The sequence below is a fragment of the Schistocerca americana genome, chromosome 1, assembly GCF_021461395.2.
Source record: "Schistocerca americana isolate TAMUIC-IGC-003095 chromosome 1, iqSchAmer2.1, whole genome shotgun sequence".
Lineage (NCBI taxonomy): Eukaryota > Metazoa > Arthropoda > Insecta > Orthoptera > Acrididae > Schistocerca > Schistocerca americana.
This window is the reverse complement of record NC_060119.1, coordinates 637,171,184-637,186,853: the sequence shown is the minus strand read 5'-3', so window position 1 is coordinate 637,186,853 and position 15,670 is coordinate 637,171,184. Positions and strand designations below refer to the sequence as shown.

General features: G+C 40.6%; 1 protein-coding gene across 1 annotated transcript in view; it reads right to left on the bottom strand.

Annotated features, from left to right (window-relative positions):
• The window catches only part of LOC124607514 (MMS19 nucleotide excision repair protein homolog), a 231,856-nt gene that overhangs the window by 34,641 nt on the left and 181,545 nt on the right, over positions 1–15,670 (bottom strand). Inside the window, exon 15 of the mRNA XM_047139908.1 lies at positions 12,521–12,803. Within this exon, the coding sequence (XP_046995864.1) occupies positions 12,521–12,803 (283 nt within the window). The remainder of the gene's footprint in view (positions 1–12,520; positions 12,804–15,670) is intronic.

Here is a 15,670-nt window from a genome sequence, read left to right as displayed (position 1 = left end):
GATTTAGGTTAATTCTGGTCCTGATAAGATTACAAAAATATATTACAAAGTGGACAAATTGTGAATGTAAGTTTACAAAACTAATATGTATCACAAAATAACTTACAGTTTCCAGTGGTGGATACATGGTTTTTGAAGCACAGTATGAATAAACATATTTATTTACATACGAGGGTTGCCTAGAAAGTAATGCACCACATTTTTCCCCCCCAGCCGAAAACAATGCTACGAATGCGAAACATTACATATGTATTATTTGAGGTCTCCTGAGTGTGTGCACCAAGTTTCCGAAACTTCTGACAGGTAGCATAGCTGCAGGACAGTTTCAAAATGGCATCTGTAGCTGATGCATCTTACAAGCAATGTGCTGCCATTGAGCTTTCCACTGCAGGGATAGAAATTGTGGGGAATATTCACAAATGCTTGTGCAAAGTCTATCGAGCATCTGTTGTTGACAGAAGTACAGTTAGTTGCTGGGCACAGAGGGTGGGGTCATCAGAAGGTGGTTCCGCAGAGCTCCATAATTTGCAGCACTCGGGGAGACCATCCATGGCTGTCACACCTGACCTAGCTCCCTCGGACTTCACTTGTTTGGGCCATTAAAGGATGCCTTTTGTGGAAGACATTTTGAGGATGATGAGGAGGTAATTCACACAGAGAAGCAATCGCTCCTCCAGCAGGACATGGATTGGTACCGACAGGGAATACATGTCCTTGTTTTGCGCTCGAGGAAGGCCACAGAGCGGGATGGAGCTTACATCGAAAAATAGGGTGTGTACATAAAACACCAGTCTTTCATGTGTGATATTCTCATTCTCTTCAATACAGAATAGTTGAAGAAAAAAAAAAGTGGTGCATCACTTTCTGGGGAACTCTCGTATATACCCTTCTCGTTTTACAGCACAGCAGCATCTTCGAATGTGAAATTCTTTGACTTATTTTGACTTGTGTTTACCAAATGAGATGTACCAGGACCAGTATTAACCTAAATTTGAGAAATAATCTATGTACACTGCCAAAATACCTAAAGATAGGGTTCAAAATGCATCGTGCATTGAAATAAAATCATGGTTCGACTAAAGGTGGTTGTTTTTTATTTTATGAAAGTAATACAGTCACGGAAGAAACAGGGACTGAAATTGATAAAATTAAGCAATATTTTAATGCAGTGTAGTGTTGGGTTTGCTGACAACATTTGCATTTTAAAAATGTTTCAAAGAAATAAAAGAATTTTCAGTACAGCAGCAACCATTATTTAATAAAAGAAGCGAATTATGTCTTGCTGCAATTGTCCAAATATGTTTTCATCGTAAAGCATTGCTTTAGGATCTACTGGAATTCTGTCGTAATTCTTTTGGTCCAAAGAACAATTTCTTGAAAAAGGGCTTATGGACTTTGGCAACTACTGATCACTTAAAAGCTATAACAAAGAGCAATGTTAAATCAGGTCAGAAAACGTGCCCAGCATCTTGAAAACAATTTTAAGCAAAAAACTACTTCCTTACAGTCAGGAGATGAATCAGACGAAGTAAACCCAGTGAAATCCCTCAACACAAGTCTAACTGCTACTGGGACCTCTCTCCTGAAATTTCAATGGATGTCAGTGAGGGATGCCACAAGTTATGCAAGTGTGAAACTCAAGAAGCATTTGTACAGAACATTGCTGCTGCTAGAGACTCTTATCCAAAAGATCATAGACTGCTGATAAAAGAACTGAAGGAAGGGTTCAAATGTCAAAACATCCTGGAAAAAACACAGATTTTGATGTTATCACCTAAAAGTTGGACTATACTAGAACTGATTAAGGAATTTGGTATCTTGAAAAGGCAAAAGCAGCTAGAAAATAAAAGCCAGAAAATGGCTTACTGGCGCTACCAAAGAATAAATGTAGCAAGAAGATTCCAGAGGCTGTGAACAAAAGAGTAATGAGATTTCGTCAGAGTGAAGAACTCAGTTGAATTTGCCCATGAATAGAAGACTGCAGGTCTATTAGAGGAGGTGGGAAGAAAATTTATATGCAAAAGCATTTGTTATCAAACAGTCTGAAAGAAATATTTGCTGATTTTAGGCTTAAGCAAGGATCAGAAATTGTATTTACTAAATTCTGTGAATTTAGACCAGTAGAAGCTGCATGAACATATTTAGTCTGTCTCTGTAGTATCCATCAAAATGTAAAGTTGTTGCTTACAAACAGAACAATTAAATAAGATATTAAAAGTTTAATTCCAAAATCAGTGTGTGTATTGGAATCTAAAGAATATACGATGAATATTTTTCATCTGAAAATTAGTGAATGTTCAGAGGCGGGAAAAAGTTCTGAGGTAAATCCAAAATAGCAAAAAAACAATCTAAATGAACATACAGAGATTTCTAAAAGTCAAAGGTTGTGCAAATTAATTTTTATTTCATGAAAAACAATGACAACTAATGATTTTACATTATTTTATAATGTGCATACTAAAAAAAGTCAACACATTCTTCACTCATAATAGCAGTTAAATTATGTTTATGAACTTCTTTGTTATCTTTGAACTGGTTTGTCTAAAAAATGAAACAAACTGTTCCTGATCAAATAAAATGAGCTGCTTTGAGGGGTACAAAGAAAAAGCAAATCCAAACTGACATTTTGAGATATAGCATTTTGAAAATCAGAAAAAACTGATCTAAGAAGATTTTGAATCAACTTTAATCTTGTGTAACCTAATAATTATTTGAGTCATCATGAAACCATTTTCATGTCCTTATGACACATTGGCTGGCTGCAAATGAGGAAAAAACCAGCATTAGAAAGTCATACTATTACATGATACAAGCTGCTAAATATGATCCATATTTGTCACGACAAGATTTATGAGATACCTTGATACTTCAACAACAAAATGTGATAAATCCTCTGTACACTGAAAATATGTTCACCAACTGGGCAGTTATACCTATAAAGTTGAGCAGAATCACCCTTTAGATCATGAGCAATAATAAAGCAAAGTCGGTGATTAATTGTATCTGTTACAAAATGGAAAAAATGGCCCTTAGAAAAGCATGGCTAGTGACCCCCCCTCCCCCCATACCGCATACTGAGCTTTAATTGATGTAGCTTCATATAGCACCTTTCTGAACATCTTATAAAAACTTCATAAAAATTGGAGAGGCTCGAGTGGGGACCCACAGGTCTCTGGACATGATAAGAGGTGGAATGACCCATTGACAAATCACTGACACATGTCAAAGAAGCAGTAAAAAAGTTCTAGGACAGACTGAGGATTGATCTCTGAATTTTGATTTGTAGTCTGACACTTACCTACAAAATAAGTTCTTAAAAAAAGGGGGTGGGGTGGGGGGAGGGCAAATTACGCAGTGAAGGGATTTGTTGAAAGAGACGGGAATTGTCCTCATTTTAGTAGAAGTCTACTTATTAACAATGCAAAAACACACTTTCACCTCTTCTCCTGAATCTTTACAATTGCTCACTACAAAACTATTACCACTTCAGCAAATCATTTGTCTCTGGTGCCTAACTTTTGCCAATGACATAAATTTTATCAGTAGATAAATATCTATTGGTAAAATTGTTGATCTACACTCCTGGAAATTGAAATAAGAACACCGTGAATTCATTGTCCCAGGAAGGGGAAACTTTATTTACACATTCCTGGGGTCAGATACATCACATGATCACACTGACAGAACCACAGGCACATAGACACAGGCAACAGAGCATGCACAATGTCGGCACTAGTACAGTGTATATCCACCTTTCGCAGCAATGCAGGCTGCTATTCTCCCATGGAGACGATCGTAGAGATGCTGGATGTAGTCCTGTGGAACGGCTTGCCATGCCATTTCCACCTGGCGCCTCAGTTGGACCAGCGTTCGTGCTGGACGTGCAGACCGCGTGAGACGACGCTTCATCCAGTCCCAAACATGCTCAATGGGGGACAGATCCGGAGATCTTGCTGGCCAGGGTAGTTGACTTACACCTTCTAGAGCACGTTGGGTGGCACGGGATACATGCAGACGTGCATTGTCCTGTTGGAACAGCAAGTTCCCTTGCCGGTCTAGGAATGGTAGAACGATGGGTTCGATGACGGTTTGGATGTACCGTGCACTATTCAGTGTCCCCTCGACGATCACCAGTGGTGTACGGCCAGTGTAGGAGATCGCTCCCCACACCATGATGCCGGGTGTTGGCCCTGTGTGCCTCGGTCGTATGCAGTCCTGATTGTGGCACTCACCTGCACGGCGCCAAACACGCATACGACCATCATTGGCACCAAGGCAGAAGCGACTCTCATCGCTGAAGACGAAACGTCTCCATTCGTCCCTCCATTCACGCCTGTCGCGACACCACTGGAGGCGGGCTGCACGATGTTGGGGCGTGAGCGGAAGACGGCCTAACGGTGTGCGGGACCGTAGCCCAGCTTCATGGAGACGGTTGCGAATGGTCCTCGCCGATACCCCAGGAGCAACAGTGTCCCTAATTTGCTGGGAAGTGGCGGTGTGGTCCCCTACGGCACTGCGTAGGATCCTACGGTCTTGGCGTGCATCCGTGCGTCGCTGCGGTCCGGTCCCAGGTCGACGGGCACGTGCACCTTCCGCCGACCACTGGCGACAACATCGATGTACTGTGGAGACCTCACGCCCCACGTGTTGAGCAATTCGGCGGTACGTCCACCCGGCCTCCCGCATGCCCACTGTACGCCCTCGCTCAAAGTCCGTCGGCTGCACATACGGTTCACGTCCACGCTGTCGCGGCATGCTACCAGTGTTAAAGACTGCGATGGAGCTCCGTATGCCACGGCAAACTGGCTGACACTGACGGCGGCGGTGCACAAATGCTGCGCAGCTAGCGCCATTCGACGGCCAACACCGCGGTTCCTGGTGTGTCCGCTGTGCCATGCGTGTGATCATTACTTGTACAGCCCTCTCGCAGTGTCCGGAGCAAGTATGGTGGGTCTGACACACCAGTGTCAATGTGTTCTTTTTTCCATTTCCAGGAGTGTATTTTCAAAAACAATTAGTAAAGACTTTTTTCTCACTACTTCAATTATCTATGTATTTTCATCTGACAGAAGGTGAAGAAAAAGCTGATTGTCATGATGGTTAACGCAAACTTTGCCCACGCAATCTGTCCAGGACTGCAGTGACTTTTGGAAAGTATGCGTAGGTACTGATCTTTAATGACACACTTAAATATATTTGTTCTTTTATTCTGCACTTCATAACATCTTTTGGCAATGGTACACAAGTACATATTTAGTTCACTAACTGGACTGAGGGAAACATCATCTCCCAAGCAAAGCTTCACTGTTTTAGTTTATTTGCTGATAAACAACATTCATGAAATTATTGGAAGATGCAGTGCCTAGTCTATAATCTCACCTCAATAACTGCAGTTGCTGTACATTGTTATTTAAGTACATTTTGAGGGTTCAGTTGATATGTGTGTTATGGAAGACTACACATCTGCCCTGTAGCAGTCATTGTACTCCTGACTAGATGAAATCCTACACATCTGCCCTGTAGCAGTCACTGTACTCCTGACTAGATGAAATCCTATACATCTGCCCTGTAGCAGTCACTGTACTCCTGACTAGATGAAATCCTATACGTCTGCCCTGTAGCAGTCATCTTGTCTTGATTTGACATCAGCTACTAAATCAGTATTCCAGCATCTTGGACTTACTACACGTTGGCCATACATCAGACAAGAGATTGGCATCCACCTTTACAATAGACTGACAACCACATCAGATTGTGACATTCAACCACTTAAACAAAAAGCTGTTTCTACAAAAGGATTCAATACATATACTGACATTATTGTTCTATACTATGTTAGAGTTGCCAACATTCCTAGGAGCCGCACACGATGTGGCAGTCTCTCTGCTGCACTTGCAATGGCATCAAGCACAGTGCTACAGTTCTCGTTGCCACACCAAGTCCATAAGGAGTACCTCACAAAAATAAACAGAACACCCACGACAGAATGCGATCCCTAATACAAATCTTCAAACATAATAAAGATAGTTCTAACTCTTGAGGTGACTTTTGTACTTAACTTTACCAAAATGCACAACTATGTATGCTTGTTCATCTATCAATTAAAGGGAACAGCCATGTGTACCAGGATGGCCCCCTCGTACGCCAACCTATTCATGAGTCGCTTAGAGGAAGCCTTCTTGGTTACCCAGGCCTACCAACCCAAAGTTTGGTACAGATTTATTGATGACATCTTCATGATCTGGACTCACAGTGAAGAAGAACTCCAGAATTTCCTCTCCAACCTCAACTCCTTTGGTTCCATCAGATTCACCTGGTCCTACTCCAAATCCCATGCCACTTTCCTTGACGTTGACCTCCATCTGTCCAATGGCCAGCTTCACACGTCCATCCACATCAAACCCACCAAGCAACAGTACCTCCATTATGACAGCTGCCACCCATTCCACATCAAACGGTCCCTTCCCTACAGCCTAGGTCTTCGTGCCAAACGAATCTGCTCCAGTCCGGAATCCCTGACCCATTACACCAACAACCTGAAAACAGCTTTCACATCCCGTAACCACCCTCCAGACCTGGTACAGAAGCAAATAACCAGAGCCACTTCCTCATCCCCTCAAACCCAGAACCTCCCATAGAAGAACCACAAAAGTGCCCCACTTGTGACAGGATACTTTCCGGGACTGGATCAGACTCTGAATGTGGCTCTCCAGCAGGGATACGACTTCCTCAAATCCTGACCTGAAATGAGATCCATCCTTCATGAAATCCTCCCCACTCCACCAAGAGTGTCTTTCCGCTGTCCACCTAACCTTCGTAACCTCTTAGTTCATCCCCAAACCACCTTCCCTACCCTCTGGCTCCTACCCTTGTAACCGCCCCCGGTGTAAAACCTGTCCCATGCACCCTCCCACCACCACCTACTCCAGTCCTGTAACCCGGAAGGTGTACACGATCAAAGGCAGAGCCACGTGTGAAAGCACCCACGTGATTTGCCAACTGACCTGCCTACACTGTGAAGCTTATTTTTTTTATATATATATATATATATATATATATATATATATATATATATATATATATATATATATATATATATATATATATATATATATATATATATATATATATATATCTGCTTGTGTCTGTGTATGTGTGGATGGATATGTGTGTGTGTGTGCGAGTGTATACCTGTCCTTTTTTCCCCCTAAGGTAAGTCTTTCCGCTCCCGGGATTGGAATGACTCCTTACCCTCTCCCTTAAAACCCATATCCTTTTGTCTTTCCTTCTCCTTCCCTCTTTCCTGACGAGGCAACCATTGGTTGCGAAAGCTAGAATTTTGTGTGTATGTTTGTGTTTGTTTGTGTGTCTATCGACCTGCCAGCGCTTTTGTTTGGTAAGTTTCATCATCTTTCTTTTTAGATATATATATATATATAATAGAAGGAAACATTCCACGTGGGAAAAATTATATATAAACACAAACATACACACAAAATTCAAGCTTTCGCAACAAACTGTTGCCTCATCAGGAAAGAGGGAAGGAGAGGGGAAGACGAAAGGAAGTGGGTTTTAAGGGAGAGGGTAAGGAGTCATTCCAATCCCGGGAGCGGAAAGACTTACCTTAGGGGGAAAAAAGGACAGGTATACACTCGCACACACGCACATATCCATCCCGGGATTGGAATGACTCCTTACCCTCTCCCTTAAAACCCACTTCCTTTCGTCTTCCCCTCTCCTTCCCTCTTTCCTGATGAGGCAACAGTTTGTTGCGAAAGCTTGAATTTTGTGTGTATGTTTGTGTTTGTTTGTGTGTCTATCGACCTGCCAGCGCTTTCGTTCGGTAAGTCACCTCATCTTTGATATATATATATATATATATATATATATATATATATATATATATATATATATATATATATATATATGGAAACATTCCACGTAGGAAATATATATCTAAAAACAAAGATGATGTGACTTACCAAATGAAAGTGCTGGCAGGTCGACAGACACACAAACAAACACAAACATACACACAAAATTCAAGCTTTCGCAACAAACTGTTGCCTCATCAGGAAAGAGGGAAGGAGAGGGAAAGACGAAAGGATGTGGGTTTTAAGGGAGAGGGTAAGGAGTCATTCCAATCCCGGGAGCGGAAAGACTTACCTTAGGGGGAAAAAAGGACGGGTATACACTCGCACACACACACATATCCATCCACACATATACAGACACAAGCAGACATATTTAGAGACAAAGAGTTTAGGCAGAGATGTCAGTCGAGGCAGAAGTGCAGAGGCAAAGATGTTGTTGAATGACAGGTGAGGTATGAGTGGCGGCAACTTGAAATTAGCGGAGATTGAGGCCTGGTGGATAACGGGAAGAGAGGATATATTGAAGAGCAAGTTCTCATCCCCGGAGTTTGGATAGGTTGGTGTTAGTGGGAAGTATCCAGATAACCCGGACGGTGTAACACAGTGCCAAGATGTGCTGGCCGTGCACCAAGGCATGTTTAGCCACAGGGTGATCCTCATTACCAACAAACACTGTCTGCCTGTGTTCATTCATGCGAATGGACAGTTTGTTGCTGGTCATTCCCACATAGAATGCGTCACAGTGTAGGCAGGTCAGTTGGTAGATCACGTGGGTGCTTTCACACGTGGCTTTGCCTTTGATCGTGTACACCTTCCGGGTTACAGGACTGGAGTAGGTGGCGGTGGGAGGGTGCATGGGACAGGTTTTACACCGGGGGCGGTTACAAGCGTAGGAGCCAGAGGGTAGGGAAGGTGGTTTGGGGATTTCATAGGGATGAACTAAGAGGTTACGAAGGTTAGGTGGATGGCGGAAAGACACTCTTGGTGGAGTGGGGAGGATTTCATGAAGGATGGATCTCATTTCTGGGCAGGATTTGAAGAAGTCGTATCCCTGCTGGAGAGCCACATTCAGAATCTGATCCAGTCCCGGAAAGTATCCTGTCACAAGTCTGCTCCAGTCTGGAATCCCTGAAGCATTACACCAACAACCTGACAACAGCTTTCGCATCCCGCAACTACCCTCCCGACCTGGTACAAAAGCAAATAACCAGAGCCACTTCCTCATCCTCTCAAACCCAGAACCTCCCACAGAAGAACCACAAAAGTGCCCCACTTGTGACAGGATACTTTCCAGAACTGTATCAGATTCTGAATGTGGCTCTCCAGCAGGGATACGACTTCCTAAAATCCTGCCCAGAAATGAGATCCATCCTTCATGAAATCCTCCCCACTCCACCAAGAGTGTCTTTCCGCCATCCACCTAACCTTCGTAACCTCTTAGTTCATCCCTATGAAATCCCCAAACCACCTTCCCTACCCTCTGGCTCCTACCCTTGTAACCGCCCCCGGTGTAAAACCTGTCCCATGCACCCTCCCACCACCACCTACTCCAGTCCTGTAACCCGGAAGGTGTACACGATCAAAGGCAGAGCCACGTGTGAAAGCACCCACGTGATCTACCAACTGACCTGCCTACACTGTGACGCATTCTATGTGGGAATGACCAGCAACAAACTGTCCATTCGCATGAATGGACACAGGCAGACAGTGTTTGTTGGTAATGAGGATCACCCTGTGGCTAAACATGCCTTGGTGCACGGCCAGCACATCTTGGCACAGTGTTACACCGTCCGGGTTATCTGGATACTTCCCACTAACACCAACCTATCCGAACTCCGGAGATGGGAACTTGCTCTTCAATATATCCTCTCTTCCCATTATCCACCAGGCCTCAATCTCCGCTAATTTCAAGTTGCCGCCACTCATACCTCACCTGTCATTCAACAACATCTTTGCCTCTGCACTTCTGCCTCGACTGACATCTCTGCCCAAACTCTTTGTCTCTAAATATGTCTGCTTGTGTCTGTATATGTGTGGATAGATATGTGTGTGTGTGCGAGTGTATACCCATCCTTTTTTCCCCCCTAAGGTAAGTCTTTCCGCTCCCGGGATTGGAATGACTCCTTACCCTCTCCCTTAAAACCCACATCCTTTCGTCTTTCCCTCTCCTTCCCTCTTTCCTGATGAGGCAACAGTTTGTTGCGAAAGCTTGAATTTTGTGTGTATGTTTGTGTGTCTGTCGACCTGCCAGCACTTTCATTTGGTAAGTCACATCATCTTTGTGTGTGTGTGTGTGTGTGTGTGTGTGTGTGTGTGTGTGTGTGTGTGTGTGTGTGTGTGTGTGTATATATATATATATATATATATATATATATATATATATATATATATATAAATATAAAAATAGGATTATCCTCTTAATCAAGTGATTTCCTTTTTTCAAATTCTTACTAATAAAATAGAGGAAAATCTCGTAGCCTCTCACCTGCCACCGTACATAGATGAATGCATGTCAAACTACTTAATCACAATAAAAAATAAAGAATTACTACAAAAACAGTTTCAGTTATTAATGGTGCAATTGTTAGACTGTCTTCCGTTATATCTTTTCTTACTGACTGTTCATTACACTAGTGTATAATACTTCCTTTTCTCGAATCAACGTAAGTCTGTATGTTTCACACAAAAACAATGCATATACGTCATAAGTTGTTTTACAGTCACAGCACGTTGCAAAATGGGTCAGACAGGTAATTAACAAAACAATTAAAATAGAGAGGTCGTTTGTTCCATGAAATATGGAAATTCAACATAACATTAGACAACGCTCTTAATGAATTAGTCCTTGAGAGATTTATAACGGTTTTTAAAATGTTTCACACTAATATTAAAATGTCTGTCACTATATATCTTTCAAATTTCAATGTGGTACTGACCCATAATAAATATAGTTAGAAATTAGAAGTTACAATCCTATAGTTAGTTGGAAACCTTCTACGGCTGCACTACTTTGGACTAGTCTTGTTATAACAAGCTGTGGAGAACTGATACAAGGAAGGGTTCATGTGCTGGAACAAGGGGATATAGACACAGATACAGGGTGCACCCTGACAGAGGAAGAATGAAAGAAAAAGGAGAAGGTTCTTCACTAGTGGGCAAGAGGATCCTGGTGTTCATTGATTATACAGAAAGGACACCAGCAACTTCACGACCGCAGGACCCGAAAAGTGGTCACTACTCCCTACTATGGAATGCCAATGGAAAGTGCTATCTAGCTTGGTTTTCGAAGAGGAACAGAAGGAAAAGGAAACTTGGCACTACGGTCCTAAGATTATATGGTTGATTATTCAAAGTGTTCAGAGATGCCCTTTTCTATAGAATGAAAGTGGTTTCCACTTACAAATAAGTACAACTACCCTTCCCTAAAAACGTAAAATAAATAAATAAAACATACACCAAAACACACCATGCCTTTCCCTACAAAACTTATTCAAACTACAGCTAACACCCCCCCCCCCCCCCCTCAAAACAAAAAAAGAAAGAAAGAAAGAAGATGGGAGGATAGAAACCCTTTCATGTGTAAGTGCTCTACCAACTGAGCTGTCCAAGCATGATTCATGACCCATTCTCACAGGTTTACTTCCATCAGTATCTCATTTTCTACCTTCCAAATGTCACACTAACTTTCCTGCAAAACTGGAAGTTTTATTTTCTTACCCTATGATCCAAAGAAAAATTTACACTTTTGAAATCATTAAAAGGTTAGGTATAGTATTTATCACTTCAGTATCATTGGGCTAGATTTGTGGCCACTGAATAAGGCATCTATAGAGGAGAAGCCCAGGAAAAGTTTAGGCTTCATTCACTCTTATTGCTAACCATGGAAATAATAGATCATGTAATTCCTGTACTGTTAAAACACATTTCACACAGCAAGCCTTACCTTAGAGATCCCTCATGCAAAGGCAACAGGTACAAAACCTCCAATGCTATGAACAATCTCCCTTGTCCCAGAGCTGTTACTCCAATCCACACTTAAAACACAACATACAAGTCATTACTCGGGTAAAAACCCTCTCAGAAAAATTTAAAATAAAACTGATTAGTTCACTGCCCAACCCATTTATCAGTTGTTTCCTTTTTTGAAATTCTTATCAATAAAATAGCAGAGGATCTCATACCCTTACAATAACTTCCTGTTTTCTACATTAAAACATGGAGATACTGCAATCTCAACCATTATATCTACAGAATGAATTAGTTTCTATCACCTCACAAAATAATGATACAAAAGCAACCAATAAGTAGCAAATGACACGGGTAATAAAATTGCAGTGAAAGGAATATCTGCACTCCATACAATCTTCATACAAACTCACCAGACTACGGTGTGTGTTGTTAATAAGTCTGTTTCTATTCACCTTACATAGGTCTAGCTTATTTCCCACAATTCTTTACCGATTTTAAATTTTCACTTTTGATGACAGCTTAACAAATGTTCACAATCAGAACCCAAAAAAGAGAACACCAAAGTAGAAAAGATACAGCTTTTGATAAATCTAATGTCACAATGCATCATACATATCTTTAATAATCCCAAAAAATTAACTCTCCAAACTCGTATTACTGACAATTTCTTGTGTTACCTTATGTTGCAGAAGTTGTACTGTGTGAAAAACTCTTCATTTTCTTTCATGATGATTTCAAATCCACTAGCTGTCTCTGATGACACTGAATCATCATGAAGTGTGTCTATGAGAAAAGAGATCCAATTACCAGCATCTTCATGATCTCTCATAATAAGTGCTTTAGTTACCCAGATCATTAGCCACACAGCATTAACTTTTTTCATTAGATTACATGTGCCATTATTTATGCTGTTTGTCACTTTCTCATAAATTTTCAACAAACACTCCTTCAACACTTGATCTGAAACACATACATGCAGATTTCATGAAATTAATTTTAAGAACAAAATGATTATTGACTTTAACTCATAATACAAATACTGGAACTACAATATTAATGTGATAAGGAAGGTTCTGGAAGTATATAAATAATTTAAAATTATAGGAAACCACTCATAGAATTATAGAATTGAGATGAAATATCTTCTCACTTTAATTCATCTGTGATTGAAGGGCTTAATACTGACAGAGGAACAAAAGTAGCAGTAGTAGTATAAATATTTCTGCTGCTTATGTTGTGAGAAGTGACCATCAAAAATCCAGGTAGAAAGATGGTGTTATCAAAGAATGTTAAACATTAAGTGGTCTGATAGTGTACAAAATACAGAAGTACTAAAGAGAACAAGCAAGGAAAGAAGCCTATGGGGAAAACCCCTACCAGAAGAAGGGATAAGTTAGTGAGACATTTGATAAGGCATCCGCAAATAGTTAAGCTACTTAAATACACAATAGAGAGGAAAAATAGTGATGCCAGACCAACATTGGAATATATGAAACAGATTACAGAAGATAAAAAGGTTAGCACAAGGTAGGGACAGATGGAGGGCAGCATCAAACTAGTTGAAAAACTGATCATTAAGAAGTTGTCATGATTATATAAACTACCTTATCTGTAATTTCTGATATCATCAGGTACTTGGAGATTACATAAAGGCATGAAAATGACAGTGGTGACACAGAAGAAATGAGTAAGTAGTAACATTATAGTTTTTGAGCAAATTTTAAGATGTGTGATGATTCCAATGCTGAAGAGAATGATACATGGTACTTAAAATTTCAGAATACAGCTAAAGTAATAACAATTTTAAAAAATGAACCCATATATGCAAAATATTTGCTTAACAGGAGAGATTCCTAAAGACTGGAAAATAGCCTCGATCCACCCACTACACAAAGCAGGTGATAAGACTGGTGTGAATGACTACAGAGCCATTTCTCTCCTACCAGTTACCTACAAAATCTTATCAAAAGCATTACCACCAAGGGTACAGCAACAACTAAACCCTCAAGTAATTGTAATATCGATGTGGCTTTAGGAAGACTAGATCATGTTCAGACCAGATTTTAACTTTAAAGTCAACAATAATGTATACGAAAAGAAGATATAAAACAATTGTAATCAGTTTTGTTGACTTCAGGGAAGCCTGTGACTCACAGGGAACCCCTCGAGTGTGAGGTCGCAAAAGACCAATGAGTTTATGGCATGTGACTCCCTACATATTGTCTAACATGCAGCCACAATATTAGCTGCTAATGGTAACAGAGGGTGGGACAATAGGTATCCAATGGTGAGCAATAAGGCTATGGAACATAGTTGAATTGCTTAGTGGATGAGTAATTCACAACAGTAATACAGTGCTAGTGGTGTTGATACAAAGCAGAGCAGTGGCAATGATAAACAAAGCAAACATTGCATTATATCTACATCAAAAGTTGCTAATTGACATTTTGTCAGAAAGGACCCAATTTTCAGAGCAAGAAAGATGTGGCAGATGAAATATTAGTGTTTCTGCAAGACGAGTCAGTGGAATATGTGGTGTTATATACACTCAAATGCGTGAACAATGTAAATGAAGAGCACAACAATAATGTACGTGCTTAACAAGTGAAAGTGACATTGAAACAGGTATACAGCCTTGTAGTTCGTTATCCTTGTCATACAGGGAGCCAAAAATCCCATCTCCAGACAGTGAAACATAGTAAAGGACAATCGTTATCCGAGGAGCAGTTACTAAACATAATTGCATATAAGGAAGATCCTTCACAGCATAGTAAGAGAACAGTTAAAAATAGATTTTGAATAAGTCTGTAGCAATATGACCATGAAGCGTATAAGAAAAACTAAAGATATTCAAGGGAGGACAAAGGGCACTTATTACAAAAACTGGTGTTTTTGCACTTTAAGAATGCTCAATATAATTTACACGATGTGTGCGATAGAGACCTATTTTATGCACAACAAACTGTGCATGACATAGATTATAGTGATTTCAAGGGAAACAGTGTATAGATGCATAACTTCAATCAGTGTTACAGAATTGGATGACATAACACAACGAAATTTGAAACAAAGTGTCAACTTGGCAATGCGTAACAAATTGTGGAATAGTCCTGGAAATTTTTCAATGAGATAAACAAACTTATCCCATCATTCAGTAAGGAATTTGCTTTGAACTCTAACTAACTGGGATTTGAAGAGAAAATGCATATGAAAGGTGCTCTAGAAATTAGAGGTACTAAGAGAGTTGTATCAAGATCAACTACCATCAGTGCCGTAACACATTCATATTCAATTATGTAGACTTTTTGTTGATCTGGATGGTACATTGGTTGGCAAATTATTTATTGTGCTGTGAGAAGTTGGAGGTGCTCTGCCTCCTATGATTCTTCCTTGTGTGTGTGATCTTGCAAGGGCAGTAGGGAATATTTAGATCACAGCAATCGAGAGTGGAAAAATGGGTAATAAGAGAATTACAGCTATGGTAATTAGCACTGCTTTTGGCATTACCTGATCAAAATAACTTGCTTTTGTTTGAGCTTTGGTCTATGTATAAAAATCATAGTTCTTTAGAGCAAACTATACCTCCTGGAAAGTGCATGACACCGAAATTCAAACCACCTACAAACGCTGGACAAATTCATTCTCTTGTTTTTTTCTGTGTCAATAAAACAAGTTATAACACTACCTGCAGCTATGCCTTAAGGGACAACCAGTTTCACAATAAGCTCCATGCCTCACATTACATCAGTTCTCATCACCCTGATACACCAATATGATTCTACACACATTCTTTAAGAGTGGATATCTAGCTGACTGGCCTGCATGGT